This window comes from Elephas maximus, chromosome 19 (genome assembly GCF_024166365.1).
Source record: "Elephas maximus indicus isolate mEleMax1 chromosome 19, mEleMax1 primary haplotype, whole genome shotgun sequence".
Lineage (NCBI taxonomy): Eukaryota > Metazoa > Chordata > Mammalia > Proboscidea > Elephantidae > Elephas > Elephas maximus.
Genome location: NC_064837.1, coordinates 16,956,201 through 16,971,603, shown reverse-complemented (window position 1 = coordinate 16,971,603; position 15,403 = coordinate 16,956,201). Strand labels below are relative to the sequence as shown.

Below are 15,403 nucleotides of genomic sequence, written 5' to 3'. Positions count from 1 at the left end.
AATGAAGGACCAGAATATGGAATATCTTTGCCTTATCACCTTTATCCCCCACAGTATTCTGAACCTTTTAGGATTATCTCAAAACTGGTAAATTTTTGTCAAAAGTATTTTTCTGACCAAAATCCATTAAGCTAACTAATGGACCACAACTACTACAACTTCCACCAGACTAAGGTCAACTAGATGGTACCTGCTTACCACCACCAACTGCTCTGGCAGGGATCACAAGAGAAGGTCCCGGACAGAGGGGAGAAAAATGTTGAACAAAATTCAAATTCACACACACACACAGACACACAAAAGACCAGGTTTGCCCGTGAAAAATGTTGAACAAAATTCAAATTCACACACACACACACACACACACACACACACAAAAGACCAGGCTTGTTCGTCTGACAGAGACTAGAGAAACCCCAAGAGTATGGCCCCCGGACAAACTTTTACCTCAGTACTAAAGTCACTCCTGAGATTTACCCTTTAGCCAAAGATTAGACAGGTCTATAGGGCCAACAATAACACACGTGAAGGACTTGCTTCATAGTTCAGTCATGTATATGAGGCTAAGGGGCACACCAGCCCTAAAGCAAAGACAAGAAGGCAGGCAGGGACAGGAAACCTGAACAAATGAAAATAGGGAACCTGAGGTGGAGAAGAGGAGAGTGTTGACACACTGCAGGGTCGGCAACCAATGTCAGAAAACAATTTGTATATTCACTGTTGAATGAGAAACTAATCCGCTCTGTAAACTTTCAAGTAAATCACAATTTTAAAAAAATCCATTAAGCTAATAAAAATCCATGATCAATTTTCTGTTCAATATACCATTTCCATTTTTTCCAATTTCTGCTTTTTGTTGGAAGGGAATGACTACCTGCCAGGATCAAAATGCCAGGCACTGAGCTGAGCATTCTTTGTGCATTATTTCTTTTGACCCTCACAGCTACCTGTGAGATCGAGATCATCCCCCTGTGAGAGCTGAGGAAACTTAGGCTGAGGCCAAGAAATGGACTTGCCTGGGATCACAGCTTAGGACTACCAGGATTCAAATGCATGTCTGACTGCACAGTCTGAGGTCTTAAGCATTTCACTTTAGTTGCTAAAGCTAAAATGGGCTGGATGAAAACCAGGTTAGATAGCTCTCAACATACTGATGTTATTCAGTGTAAGAGAAGTTGGACCAGCCAGCTTACTTAACAAGAGACTAAGGATGTATCCACGCAACTCTTCTTGAGGTCTGAAAAATGATGTTCAATAAACTCATTCACTCCATCAACCATTGGCTAGGTCGGGGAATACAGCAGTGAACAAAACAGAGAAAGTTTTTGCCCTCATGAGGCTTACATTCCAGCGAGAGAATTAAAAAAACAAAAAGTAGGGAAGATCTCTAATGAGATGACATGAGACCTGGACACGTGAGTGAATAAAAGTCAGTCAGCTATATGCAGAAATGGAGGAAGACTGTTCCAGGCCAAGGGAACTGCAAGGACAAAAATGAGAGATAGAAGCGTAGAGCATGCACAAAGGATGGCAAGAAGTTAGCATGGCAGAAACATATGAATGAAGAGAAGAAACAGGTCACAGAGTTAATTAGGGGCCAACCATGTAGGGACTTGAAGGACACTGGAAGGCTTTGGACTGTAAGATTATGGAGAGCCATGAGGTCAAGAGTAGAGAGGTAGGTATACTGAGAAGAGTGGGAGCGACATGATCCAATTTAAGTTTTCAAGTGAAGAGTGGAAACTCTGTGAAAATAGGTTGCAGGAAGGCAAAACTAAGGAGAAAAAGGTAAGAAGACCACATAGAAGCCTGCTGAAACCAGTTCATTCCAGCAAGCAAGGAAACTCAGGTTAAGATGTTAACCATAAAGATGTACAGTGGAAATGCAAACTAGGTTTCCGACAGACTTTGGCTAAATATATATGGCCAAACCAATAGCCATGGATGGACAGAAGGAAAGAAGGTTGGTTCCTAAAAAAGTCACATAAGAAGTTACATATACTCTCTACATTCTACTTACTCTCTACATTCTACTTACTATTTCTAGGCACTATTTCCCAAAAACGACCAGTGTCAGGAAAGTTCCCATACAGTGTGCTCACAAATAACCCAACTGTTAGTTGACACATGTTTTTGCTATTAGTTTATATTTAAACAAGTATCTCAGAGCAAATGTTATGACTCTGAACAATTCTGATTAATGTACAAGCAGCATTAAACAAGCAATACCACTGCAAAATAATTTCTACCCAATCTTTCTTTCCTACACGTACCAAGCACCATTAATTTAATGAGCTAACTGGCCCAGAATGCCTTGCTCAACTCTTCTGAGTGAAAGTTTGCAATATTATTTCAGAAAATTTTAAATCAGAACACAAGCCACAAAACTAGGACACAAAAAAGGTAAAAGAAAACTTGTTAAGTCAGAACCTCATGACTGGGTTTACCTATCATCTGCCTCTTAGCGATTGCACCCTGAAAGGGTGTTTTGTGTATCTGTTTAAGGGGCATACTCCATTGGCAAGGTGTCTCTCAAGGCCCTCTAACACATATGTCAAGGCACCTGCAGGAGAACAGTGAACTGGCCTCAGCCTGTATGAGCTCCTCATGGCTGGAATCTGACTGCAAAGTATAGCAGGTGCTCTGTAAAACTGCTGAATGAAAAAAGCTACCCTCCACAATCAGTTAACATGTATGGCTGCTAACCAAAAGGCTGGAGCTTGGAGTCCACCCAAAGGTGCCTCAGAAGGCGTGGTGATCTACTTCCGAAAAATCAGCCACTGAAAACCCAATAGAGCACAGCTCTACTCTGACACACGTGGGGCCGCCATGAGTCTTAATCAACTGCATGGCAACTGGTTAAGGCATTCCCAAAATACTCTTCAAATTCCTTTTCAAAATAAAAGAGCTGGACTACCTCACATAAGGCCTTCCAGAACTTTTGTACCTCACCTCACTGCTCTGATTAACAGGCTCCACTTGGCTGGTTGCGTGCTGTGTAAAACAACACTCTGTGTGTGATTTATACAAAAACTAACTCTGGGTTGTGGACTTGTTTGGTGCCTGTTATCCCTTCTTTCTCTCCAACTGCCATTTGTAATGGAAATATCTACCTTGTGCCTGTTCCACCACTGTACCTTGGAAACAGGTAACTTGTAGTCAAGGTTTCACAGGTTCACAGATAAAGAGGAATTTTGCCCCAGGATGGGACACGCCTAAAGTCTCACCCATATTTGATTTAGATGATTCAGAAGTTGAGATTTTGAACTTGGAGTTGATTTAAGACTTGTGGGATGATGTGAAGGGGTCAATGAGTTTTGCATATGGCAAGGACATGAATTTTGGGATGCCAAAAGGTGGAATGTTATGGATTGAATTGTGTCCCCCCAAAACTACGTGTTGTAAATTCTAACCTCTATGCCTCTGGTTATAATCCCATTTGGAAATTGGCTGTCTTTGTTACGTTAATGAGACAGGATTAGTGTAGGTTATCTTAAATCAGTCTCTTTTGAGATATAAGATATTAAACAAGCAAGGGAAAGGAGAGATGGGTGAAGAGAGTTATCAACCCACATGAAGACTGCCCAGGAGTAGAAGCTCAAGGAGACAAGGACCTTCCTCCAAGCCAACAGCGAGAAAGCATTCCCCTAGAGCTGGCAACCTGTATTCAGACTTTTAACCCCCTAAACTGTGAAAAAATAAATTTCTGTTTGTTAAAGCCCCCCAGTTGTGGTATTTCTGCTATAGCAGCACTGGATAACTAAGACAGATGCCTTAGCTTTCCTTCTGTCCCCTTTCTTCCTCCTCTGCTTTCATACAATTAATATCCATCTGCTGTTTCCCTCTCCAGATCAGTGAAGGGGGTCTAACAAGGTAGAAAAAGCAAAGAGAAAAACTAGGTGCCAGTCCCAGCTATCTCTGAAACTTTGCCTTGCATTCCTTTATCTATAGAGGACACATAACACACATGCCAGACCTCCCTCACAAGGTTGTTCTGAAGTCTAATCCAAATGAGAAAAGCCTACAAACTGTCACGTGTTTCCCAAATCTAAGAGCAAAGTAAAAAAGGAGATCAGGTGACGTTTAGCTCAAAACCAATAGGACAGATGGGGACCAAGCAAACTGCAGTCACTCAATGAACATTAAGTCAAACAGGTATTATCTTCCTCTAATATTGCGATGAATGGAAGTATACTGGCCAGCTCCAACAGTGTCACTGTGTGGTCCCAGGTCGAGTAGCTCCCTATCTTGGGGGCCTTCTTTCCCCTATCTGTACCATAAGGCTTTGACAGTGCAGGATTCTAATACTGTTATGTTAAGGGAGGCAGAATCTGAGAGACCAGATTGCCTTTACCTAAAATGTCATAAAGTACCAGAAAAGAGGACTGGACTGAGAGGCAAAGGAACAGGGTTCTGGTATTAACTCTTTTACATGCAGTGTGACCTTGGACAACTCCCTTACAGAGCAAATCCCCTCCTCCCGCCCCCATCTGTAAACCTGGGGATAGAAGCCAGTTGGCCTGCATGCTGGGGCTGCTGGGGGCCCAGACACTACAGCGCGAGCCCATTTGGCGTGTTGGCCAGTTACACCCCTGGCGCTCCCCACGCCTCACCCCGAAGGAGTCTAAGCTCTTCTGCAGCAGAGGGATGTACCCCTTCCGGATGCAGGACGTGCCAGGACAGCACTTTCGGTTTCCTAAGGAGAAGGGTTACTTCCCCGCCGTCCCAGCAACGCCGGCAATCAAAGGAGCCTCCCCTGCCACCTTCGGTAGCCCCACGGCTGCACTCAGTCCCGACACGGGACCTCCCAAACCCGCTCGGCAGCCCACCGTGGTCCCTTGGGGCTGAAGACGGCGGGAGGGGCGTTGCCATAGGAACAGCGCTCAAGACCCTGGCCCAAGGAGCCCAGGAGAGACAACAGAGGAAGGCTCGCGAGACCCGCTGTGCCCCATGCGACTACGCCCGGCCGTCGCCTCCCAGGGCTGCTCTGCCCTGCCAGCAGCGCCCCCACAGCTCCGCGCCTTCCCGCGCGGCTCCGCAAAACCCCTACCTTCCGCCATGTCGGGCCCAGCCCTGCCTGCAGCCTCGCGAGAAGTGGGCCGCTCAACTGGGGCGGCTTGCAACGGAAGCGCCAAGTCTCGCGAGAGACATGGAAGGCGAAGTAAGGGGAGGAGCCTAGGAAAGCGGTGAATGAAAGCGGAGAGCATGGCTGCGCGGTGGAAGGAGCCGAAGAGCCCGGTCACTCCACACCTGGTACTTTCGAGGCCTGGGATTTAGCAAACGCTGACTGAGCTCCATCATATTTCATGCCGTAGACAAAGCACCGAAAAGAATGCACAGCGAATGTAGACTACTCTTTTAAAAAAGCTTGGATGTGAAAGGGTCGAAGGAGGGGTTTTGTCTTTAAGTTTGTCAAGATGTGAGAAACTAAGAGGAAGGAGCCAATCGGGAGGGAACGGCTAATGATGGTTCAGCGTTCCTGGGGAGGCGGGATGGTCTGCATGTGTTGTAGAAACCAGGTCACCTGTTACTGTAAACAGGACGTTATGAAACAACATGAAAGATAAATATGAAAGGGCAAAGAGATATCAGGGAAATTGCTTGATGACATCAATTTTACGGGTGAAGTTGGTAAGCAAGGAGACCAGAGGAGTGAAGGAATTTGGGAGAGGACGCTGAGGTTGGAAGGCCCCCACATGCTTGTATATGTGTGGATAGGTCACTTTTACAAGCAGAACTCAGTCACCTGGATACAGAAAATATGAACTATAGCATTTGTCCAGGACTTGGGATTTTATTGGTAAAAGTCTAGTGGTTAAGCGCTACGGCTGCTAACCAAAAGGTCCACAGTTGGAACCCACCAGGCACTTGGAAACTCTATGGGGCAGTTCTACTCTGTCCTATAGGTCGCTGTGAGTCAGGGTCGACTCGACAGCAACGGGTTTGATTTTGGTTTCTATAAAACTACAACTCAGGTAAATCAAACATGGGGTGCAGACCGGATAGCGGCTGTTTAGGAGTTAAGATAACTGTAGGTCTCTGTAATACTGAAGACAAGCGCAGTGTGAAAAAGGTCACGAGAACCCTGTGCTCAGAGTGAGTTTCGCTGGTGGTTCAGTGGTAGAATTCTCCCCTTCCATGTGGGAAACCCGGGTTCGCTTTCTTGCCATTGCACCTCATGCTGTCAGCACCCGTCCCTCAGGGAAGGCTTGCACCTTATGATGCTGAACAGGTATCAGTGGAGCTTCCAGACTAAGACGGACTAGGAAGAAAAGCCTGGCAGTCTGCTTCCAAAAGATCACAGCCATGAGTCAGGGGCCTACTCAATGGCAACTAGGGAGTCCCTGGGTGGCACAAAAGGTTACACAGGAAAGGTCGGAGATCTTCCAAAAGATGACAGCTGTTGAAAAACCTACAGAGCACAGTTTCACTCTGAAACACCTGGGGCCCTGAGTCAGAACTGACTTGCCAGCAACTTTCTTTGTGTGTGGTCAGAGTGGTAAAACTGGAGTTCGTAATTTATATAGCACTAGCAGATGATAAAGTCCAGGATGAGGTAACAGGATAGGGTGGCTTGAAGTAGAAATAAGAAGCCAGGGAAATTAGATGTTGGAATTTAGAGGTAGGAAAGGAAGACCATACCAACAAACCCAGTGCCGTCGAGTCGATTTCCATAAGATGTTAAAATCTTTAGTGATGTGGGGTGACTAGATGGTTCGATATAGCAAAAAAGTAATATGGCTGAATAGCACGAGACCTTTCAAAAAAGATTTTTTTTCCTCAAAGGTGAATCAAAAGAATGCTAGTTCTACCCATTCCTAAAAGCATCAACAGTTAGACTACAGGGGAAATGGTGACCTTAGAGGACAGTCAAGAATAAGAGATGATAGGTCAGTGGAAGGATCTGAAAACAAGATGGTGTTAAAACAGAAACGGAAGAGGATTCGAGGTTGGAGATTGAGGAACTTTAGGTGTTGCCAAGGTTAGGTGTTGGGTAGCGAGGTGAGGTTAAGGAGTCTGGGACTTAGATCATGGAAATACAGGGTCAAAGATTAAACTTTTGAGAAACAAGGATGGATTCTGGCTGATAGACAACTGGGAGAAGAAAAGGGAGAGGGTACTGAAATGTGTTAAGAACAATGGTGTGCTCAGGTGAAATGGTGTTCCACCTGTGGTGGGAAACTAAAGGTGAGAGGGGCATGGGCAGGGAGGTGCAGGGGAACACTTGCTAGGCTCAGTGGAGATGCCATGGCTCAAAGCTTCCCTGTGTCAAGAAGAGTTTATAGGTCTGCCAGATGGTGAGCCTTGGGACCTTCTGGGTAGCCAGGCAAGTCAGTCTCCTCTGGCCACAAGCAGCCTCATCTGTTTTATCTCAGAGTATCCTACAAATATTTCCTGGGTGGTATGAATCAAAGTGGTTAGGAAGTACTGTCGTAGCTGGTCCCTGGTTTTTGCATCATATGATTTATCTTTGCCTCACTAGCACCAGCCTAGGCTCTGGTATAAAGCAAGTGCTCAAAATGTTTGGCAAAGTGTTAACACTGTTATCACAATAGGAGTCGGGAGAACTGAATTTAAGTTTGGCTCTGCAACTGACTTGCTAATGTTGATCCTGGGCAAGTCCCTGTCAGCTTCATCCTGCACCTCAGATTCTCCATCAATTTCATGAAGGGGGTGGACTAAAATCTATGATTCTTAATGATTTGGGGGGTGATGACCCCTTGAGAACTTGACAAAAACCGGGGTCCTCTCCCTTAGAGCAGCACATGTGCAGGAATAGCCAAATCTGTGCCCTTTCAGAAGGTGCTTGGACTAGATGATGTAATAGATTATCAGTTTCAGAAGTCAGATGCCCACAGCCAAAATAGGACTCATCATGACATTTAACCAACTCAGGGCTTGACTACCTCCCTGTCACAGCCTACCTTCAAGGAGCCCTCTATCAGAAAGATGAAAGCGCTGCTCTTAAAAGCGGCTTTAATATAACCCTATCTTTGGGTCCTTGTCTTCTGAGGGGACTCTTATGGCTTGAAGCCCCTGAGCAACTACCTCCTCTGAAAGAGAACTTTGTAGTAAAACCTGTAAAATAAAACTTTTTTTTATAATGCTTAGTCAACTACAACACTTAGCAGGCTTGGATGGAGCTACAACATGTAACCGGAAATAATGGACATTTTGAAAAATCTGAGCACAGAAACATGGTTCCTATTAGACCCAGTTCAGGATTTGCTGTCAGAGGAAGAGGAATTTAGTGTGGAGTTGACTCAGGCAAGAAACAGTAACTATAAGAAGGGATCAGTGCTGACTTCCTTCAGTTCAAGGGCACAGGGGAACAGACTCTTTCTGGAGAAGCAATGGGATGTCATATCTGGGGCTGGGAGGTGGGGAATCACCAGACTGGTTGGTAGTCCAGTGAGTTAGGTCTCTGTGTGACCTTAGAAAAAATGTACCTGAGCTCTGGTTTCCTCACCTGGAAGTAAGGGGTAACAAATACCCAATATGTGAAGAAGGATAGTGCTAAATTGAATCCTGGCATGCAACTTGTTCTGCAAACTTGGCAAATTAATGAACCTGTTTCCTCATGAGAAACTATTACTTTGTAGGATCCTTATATGAATTTGACAAGATCCTTTACGAAACACACCTAGCACAAGCCTGCCACAAAGCAGGGGCTCAGTCAATAGGAACTTGATTTCTAATGTTCTTGTTAAGAAATGGGGGGGTCACTGTGCACGTACAACTATTATATTTACTCCTAACGGATACTGCTGAGAAGGGAAAAAAATCAAGTTTGTCCGATTTTCTGTGCAGCTCCTATGGTCAAGATGTGTCTGACTGCCTTTTGTGAAAGCTTTTTCCTTCTTCAGTTTATTCCATCTAGCCCAGCTTGGAGAGCTGACTGAAACCGGAAAGCCCAATCCTACCTTGTGGCCAGTTTACATTCGTATGAAACTCAGCCACCAGAAATACTTTAATCTAGAAAGAATAATTTGCTATGCAAACTGAATCCTGTTGGGGTTTGCAGCCCTGTGGAAAATGAAAATGTTTAATTTGATAAGGTGGTTACCACCCCTATCTTTATGATGGGGAAGGAGAATATCAACTGGTTCTTTCTTAAAGCCTACTGCCTTGCTCACAGTAGACATAGTCAAAAACCTGTTCACTTGCATTTGAAGCAGCACGCAAAGAAAATTTTTGCTATATACCTTAAGTAGATGATTATAAAATTTATATTGAACGTTTAGGGACATCATCTTGACAATAGTTTTATTCTAAGTGTAAGGGAAATTAAACTCAGCAAATGATGCCCCATCTTCCTGAAGCTGCTCTCAGGGAGCATTTTGTTTCTAATTCAGCTCTGGCTAAGATGTGTGACACCATGTTCTTACAGTTTATAAGCAAGAGCCTTAAGAGCCATTGGTAACTGTCAAGACCGAAAGCTTTCCATGCCTAACATTATAAATCTGTATAATCTATTTATTAGGATTCATAGTGAAAAGCTAGATATTAACATTCTATTAAAAAAAAACATTCTTCCTTCTTTTGCCACTAACTTAGTAAGTGGCTCTGGGGCAGGTATTTGGGCCCAGTTTCCTCATCTGTTTAATGGAGGGAAGGTGGTGGTTGAGATGACACCCATGGTACCTTCCAGTTGACGAGTCTGGGTACTTTGCCTGTTTATCTTTACAATAGTAGAGCCAGTTTAGGCCAAAGACAAAATCCCCAGTAATGCTCTAAGGTGCGCTAACTTAAGGTTCTAAATGAGCATGCATGAAAACTGATTAAGAATGGTGCTTGGCATACAGGGTGGAGAGGAGGAATGTGCTGTCTCATTAGGGGGAGGACCAGCTAGGAGTACATAGCAAAGTATATATAACTTTGTATGAGAGACTGATTTGATTTGTAAACTTTCACTTAAAGGACAATAAATAACTTACAGAAAAAAAAATTTTTTTTTTTTTTTTATTCTAACTCACAAAAAAAGACCAGACTTACTGGGCTGACAGAGACTGGAGAAACCCCGAAAGTATGGCCCCTGGATACCCTTTTAGCTCAGTAATGAAGTCACTCTTGAGGTTCACCCTTTAACTAACGAAACAAAACAAGACTAAAGGGGCACACCAGCTGATGGGCAAGGACTAGAAGGCAGGACGGGTACAGGAAAGCTGGTAATAGGGAATCAAGATCAAGAAGGGAGAGTGTTCACATGTCGTGGCATTGTTAACCAATGTCATAAAACAGTATGTATACTAACTGTTTAATGAGAAGCTAGTTTGTTTGTAAACCTTCATCTAAAGTACAATTAAAAAAAAAAAAGATGCTTGGCCCCATACTGGAAATTTTAAAGCAATGAACAGGTTGGAAGTCAGGTCCTCACCCTCTAGTTCCTTCTTTAAAATAATGTTTTTCAATTACTTAACAAGGTTCCCCTGTGGACCCTTTGGTATCATGTGCTGTTTATATAGAAAGAATCCCACAACTTGCTTTTGAGACCTGCATCCTAAAACCAAAATAGCTCATGATACAGCCTCTAAGTCATCCATTTATTGATTTATAGAGCACCCATCACATGATTGAGGTGCTTTACAATACAGTAAACATCACAACAGAACTCACATAGTTAAATACAATCAACAAATTACAGAACTAAAAAAAAAAAAAACCTGGAACGAAGCAATATTATGTCCAATTTCAAAGATGCTGAGAAGTGGCAGTACAAAAAAAAAGGTAATTCCACCAACTAGAGACCAGATGGGCAAAGATACACAGGCACCACAACCCAAACTGGGTGGATTCATAGAGGGTGAGTGAGCATATAAAACAAAATTTCACAACCGAGAATAAAAGCCATTAAATATGACACCCAGGGGATCACAGAATTAGTGGAATAACCTAACAAAGATAATACTTTATAATGACAAGGAAACCAACCTCCCAGATTTTAAACTCACAAGAAAAGACCGTAAAGTCATGGAGATCATCCACCCCAGTATGAGCACAGACTGAGATCTGTAAGCCTTTACAAGAACTTGGAATAAATTTAGGAAACTGCCAACAGTTCTACAATCCATAAAAATATATAGATGTTGTTGATTGTTGGTACAAGGTTAGGGGAAAAAACCCTTTTCCTAAAGCAGAGAGGAATCACCTCACACTAATGATGAGGTACTGGTGGGACAAAAGCCACCTGGATCAGTGTCACCCGAGTGTGATTTACTATCAAATGTAGAGGCATTTAAATACACACAGTCAGATGAACACAGAGAAAGGCACAGATGACACCTCTGACAGAGGAAAAGAAGTCATGACATCTCTCTAGGCCTGTGTTTCAGTATGTAGCATAGTCAGGGCACCAGGTGGGAAGGAGTGTAAAGAGAGGGGCACTCGTTCCTGGCTCTCTTCCACTCCCTAGATCTAGCCCTAAAAAAAACATGGTTATACCAAAGTAACTGCGTTAAAGTGGCACTTGAAGTTCGATAATCATTGTCCCTGAGTTACTAGGTCATTTGCTACTCCCTAAAGGGCCAAATCCCGGGTTTTGACTCAACAGACTGCTAGCAGAATTACAGCAAGAGGAGAACAAAATTCAGACTCCATATTGCCACAAGCAACCACCATGTGAACAATTTCTGATTTAAGAGTAAAAGGGATTGCGTTCCAAGTCCCAGGTAGGTGTGCAGTGCTGGCACTTTTGGGCAACAAATTTTAGAGTCTTTGAAAGAAAAAAAAGTCACAAACTAAGTTCTTGAAGAAAACAGGGCTCCAATGAATCAAACCAAACAATTTTCACATTCAGCGACTACACATTTATGGTTTCCATACTGCTTATGGGTTTTTATAATGTTTCATAGTGGAGAACAGACTGGGATTTAGAAGACTCATTCTCTACTGTGACTACATCCTCAACCATTTTACTTCTGCTTAAAAAATAACATGCAAAGTTTGTAGAGGCCTGGGCTGTTGGCAGGAATCCTTTCACTCTTCCGCCAAAGCATTTCTCCAAACCCCACAGAGGAGAGATGCACTGATCTCACCATTAAACACTACGTTCCATCTGGTATTGCCTCAAGGTCTACCCCTTATATGTCAAAGATTACTCCCCACTCCCAACCTCACAACAAATACGGAGGAACCTAAGCCTGCCTTTAAGGCTGCGCATGCTTATTTTATCATTTTCTGAAGTGGTTTTAGAAACATACTGTATGATATGGAGTATACTTATCCTCAAACATTAATCAAATCCAAGTACGCTATGTCAGTGACAGAACCTATATGTCAAATAGCAAAGCATTTACCCCGTAATGATTTTAGATTCACGTGAGAATCCAGACGTAACCCAATACACTGCCACAGCCACGTGATTTTCAAGTATTAAGTTTGTTTGCATAAGGAATCAACCTGAGATTTTTCTAAACTGCACTTCTGTCATTCGATATTGTAACCTTCATTCAATACAATAAAAGCCAACAACTTGACAATTATTGGAAAAAATTATATTTTGGAAGAACTCACTACATAAGGTGACAGAATTCCAAAATCAAATTACATGAAAATATACATCGCAATTTCTTTGTACAACAGGTGAGAAAAATCTGCAGTATAGAATAGAGGCAAAGAAATAGTAAGGGCTAAGGAGAAGGGTGTGAGGGTAAACAGCATTTGTAATAGCAAACCCAGAAGTTAAGTAGAAAGCCTATAGCTGTGCATGCTTTATTTATCCAACCTTAACATTAGGCAACTGGAGGGAGGAAAATTCGGAATTTTGTATTGTCTAAATAAATTGAATTCAGAACCAACTCTTCAGTTCTGAAGGGTAATGACTGGGTTCAAGAGCTTTCAACAGCCAAAAATGTTATTGCTACATCCAATCTGAGAGACGGGTGCAACTAGAATACAAAAAGGGCAAAGCACCTAGCGATGACCACTTCTCCGAAGTCATCATTAAAATCAAGTCATTGCTTATTAAGTATTTCAGTATTTGAACTAAATGATTTGAGAACTTTCCTGCAGACAGAAGGGATAAAAGCAAAGGGGAATGTGCCAAAACAAAGGAGATACAAAAGTTTAGTAAGTGAAAAGATTTTAATGAAGCCTCAATGGTTTAAAGGGAAATTAAATGGAAACTTTTAATCCTAATTGCTTTTTATCTGACATGCTTTAAGGAGACTTTTAAAACTGATAAGAAACAATGAATAGGGAAAGAAAACCTGCTAAAATCTTTCAGAATTTACACGATTCTTATTCCACGACAAGAAAGCATCATTTGGTACACGGTGTATTTGTGGATGTACAGGGACAGTATATATATTATCCGGATCACGTTGTGCTATGTACATGTCTTTACATTTCTTCCTGAAGGTTAAAACAGTTCATTAGAATTCAAAATGCGTAATCATCTGTAAGTTGGCACTTGTTAGGCTCTTGTCAGCATTGATAACTGGCATGTTTTATTGCAGCCCAGTTCCAGCCAGTGTTTGCCAACTTGTTACAACAGAAGTCCAGCAATAGGTGGGTAGAGTGCAGGAAAAACAGTGCCATGTTTCTCAATTGGAGACCTACAACAAAACAAACATTATATAATCAATTTAAAGATATAAATATTAAATTAAAATGAATTAATCAGAAATTTTTATTCATATTCTACTTTTCAGAAACAAATTCTTAATTTCATTTTTTAAATGACTCACATTTTGTTGCTCGATACGGTAGTCATTAGCCACATGTGGCTATTTTTAAATGTAAATTTATATTAAATAAAACTTAAAATTTAGCTCCTCGGTCACACTAGCCACATTTCCGGTGCTCAACAGTCACATATGACAGTGACTAGCCCACTGGGCAGTACAGACATAGAATATCTGCATCATCACTGGAGGTTCTATTAGACAGCACTAATCCAGATTTTTCAATATTCCAATTCATATTACATCTAGAATTAAAAAATGGAAGAATTATCCAACCCTCTAGGTTCAGTTCAAATCCATCTTCTCCATGGAGCCCTCTACAAATGACCCTCTATCCCAATTACAGTTCTTTGTTTTCTATCTGCTGGTCAGTCTCATGTCCTCAATTACGTTGCAAGTCAAGAACCACATCTAAATAAAAACTACCACCATCTTATCAAGTGCTTATTATGTGTCAAGCAGTACACTAAGTGCTTCACAAACAAATTTAACGCTCACAATCACCATATGATGGTGTTATCCTGTTCTCCTATCTTATAGAGAAAAGTGAAACAAGGTCACCCAGCTAATAGTGGCAGTTTCCTGCTTAAAAACTTACCAAAACACTGGCTTCAAGCCCCACCCCACCCCCAAAAACACAGTCTCATTTAATGACTGGAATTTTCCAGAGTCTTTATTATATTAATGTGTGCTCTGAATATGCAGGAGTGGGAGGTGGGGGGAGGCACGGCAAGGAGGAAAACACCCATTACATCTTTACATCAAATGTTCCAAGAAAACTCAGAAGCCTGTCATCCACTGCCAAGCACAATGTTGGGCACTAAGAACTCACATAAAAGATGACTGAGACTTCAAGGGACAGAATTTTAAATTCCTGACAAAGAAGCCAAATGTACTGAAGAGTTACGGCAAGTATGCAACTCACACCAGGCATGTTAAAAGTTCGATGTGTCCTCTAAAGCCCAGAGTCAATTTATCAATCTTAATCACCCAAATTCAATCATGCCAAAGCTCTGTTGTAGGTAGAAAGCAAGCTGTGGGCCAATCTGCACACAATTTCCGTAATTTAGACTACCTCCCTAGGATAGGTCCTGAGAGGCAGACTACTACTGAATTTCTTTACAGAGGGGTTGTACCAATCAATAAAAATGGTAAATGTAAATGCCTTTAGCAAAGCACTGAATTCACCCGGATTGGGTTCTACCATCTGCACATGCTGACACGTGTGTGTATTTTATTAGGAAATCTAAAGACATACACTGAAACTCAAGAGACATTGTTATGGAGTGGGTATTGTAACTTTTAGGTAATGTTACTTGAATGTTTTTCCAAAGACTGCACCATACCTAAATTAATCCCCGGCCAATTAATCCTCCAGGGACGAAGGAGAACTGGGTATAGAGTTGGGGCATTCAGTACTCATTCCCCTATGATACAAACGATGAGAAATTTCAGAGCCACAAAAGAACCATTTAAAAACTGTTTCCATGTGAGGTTTTAAAGAAAAGTCCCCCAGAGAGGACTAACTGCTGAAAGTTATTAAACTCCTAAAACTAGGCAACCCAGCCTTTTAACAGTGAGGCCCCAACTTTAAATAGCATCAGCTCCTTCAGCAGAAATAGAAAAATCTATTTTCTCCCACTTTGAATAAAATTTATTCTCAACAGAGAGAAAGTGTCAGTACAGAAAAATGAAGTTTGTTTTTCTTTCCTCTACAC

General features: G+C 42.2%; 2 protein-coding genes across 4 annotated transcripts in view; both read right to left on the bottom strand.

Moving 5' to 3' along the window:
* The window catches only part of ANKFY1 (ankyrin repeat and FYVE domain containing 1), a 94,317-nt gene extending 89,205 nt beyond the window's left edge, over nucleotides 1–5,112 (bottom strand). For 2 of the 3 annotated variants that reach the window (XM_049861239.1, XM_049861240.1), the window contains exon 1: nucleotides 5,051–5,112. In XM_049861239.1, coding sequence (XP_049717196.1) covers nucleotides 5,051–5,060 — 10 coding nt within the window. In that variant the 5' untranslated portion in view covers nucleotides 5,061–5,112. The other variant, XM_049861243.1, reaches the window with a different exon arrangement.
* A 5,418-nt stretch (nucleotides 5,113–10,530) lies between these two features.
* The window catches only part of UBE2G1 (ubiquitin conjugating enzyme E2 G1), a 122,170-nt gene continuing 117,297 nt past the window's right edge, over nucleotides 10,531–15,403 (bottom strand). Inside the window, exon 6 of the mRNA XM_049861546.1 lies at nucleotides 10,531–13,556. The gene's annotated coding sequence lies outside the window, so the exon portion shown is untranslated. The remainder of the gene's footprint in view (nucleotides 13,557–15,403) is intronic.